General features: G+C 65.2%; 1 protein-coding gene across 1 annotated transcript in view; it reads left to right on the top strand.

The window, feature by feature from the left end:
* LOC119594665 (ionotropic receptor 25a-like) overlaps nucleotides 1–207 on the top strand; it is a gene marked incomplete at its 3' end in the record, with an annotated part of 33,857 nt that overhangs the window by 8,684 nt on the left and 24,966 nt on the right. Inside the window, 1 exon segment of the mRNA XM_037943721.1 lies at nucleotides 50–164. Coding sequence (XP_037799649.1) covers nucleotides 50–164 — 115 coding nt within the window.

Here is a 207-nt window from a genome sequence, read left to right as displayed (position 1 = left end):
CCCCCCCATCAAAAACACGCTAATTTCCCCACCCCCTTCCCTCCCTCAGCCGGCTAGCCGAACAAGGGAAATACGCTGACTTCAACTTCCTGAAATGCTCCGAGTTCGAGGAAGGGAACCCGCCTGTGCGAGGCGGCTTCGACCTCCGCGGCGCCCTCAAGACGGTGAGTGGGCGGGCCGAGGGCGGGCGGGGCTGCGGGGAAGGCT

The sequence above is a fragment of the Penaeus monodon genome, chromosome 34 (genome assembly GCF_015228065.2).
Source record: "Penaeus monodon isolate SGIC_2016 chromosome 34, NSTDA_Pmon_1, whole genome shotgun sequence".
Taxonomy (NCBI): domain Eukaryota; kingdom Metazoa; phylum Arthropoda; class Malacostraca; order Decapoda; family Penaeidae; genus Penaeus; species Penaeus monodon.
This window is presented reverse-complemented; position numbering and strand designations above follow the sequence as displayed.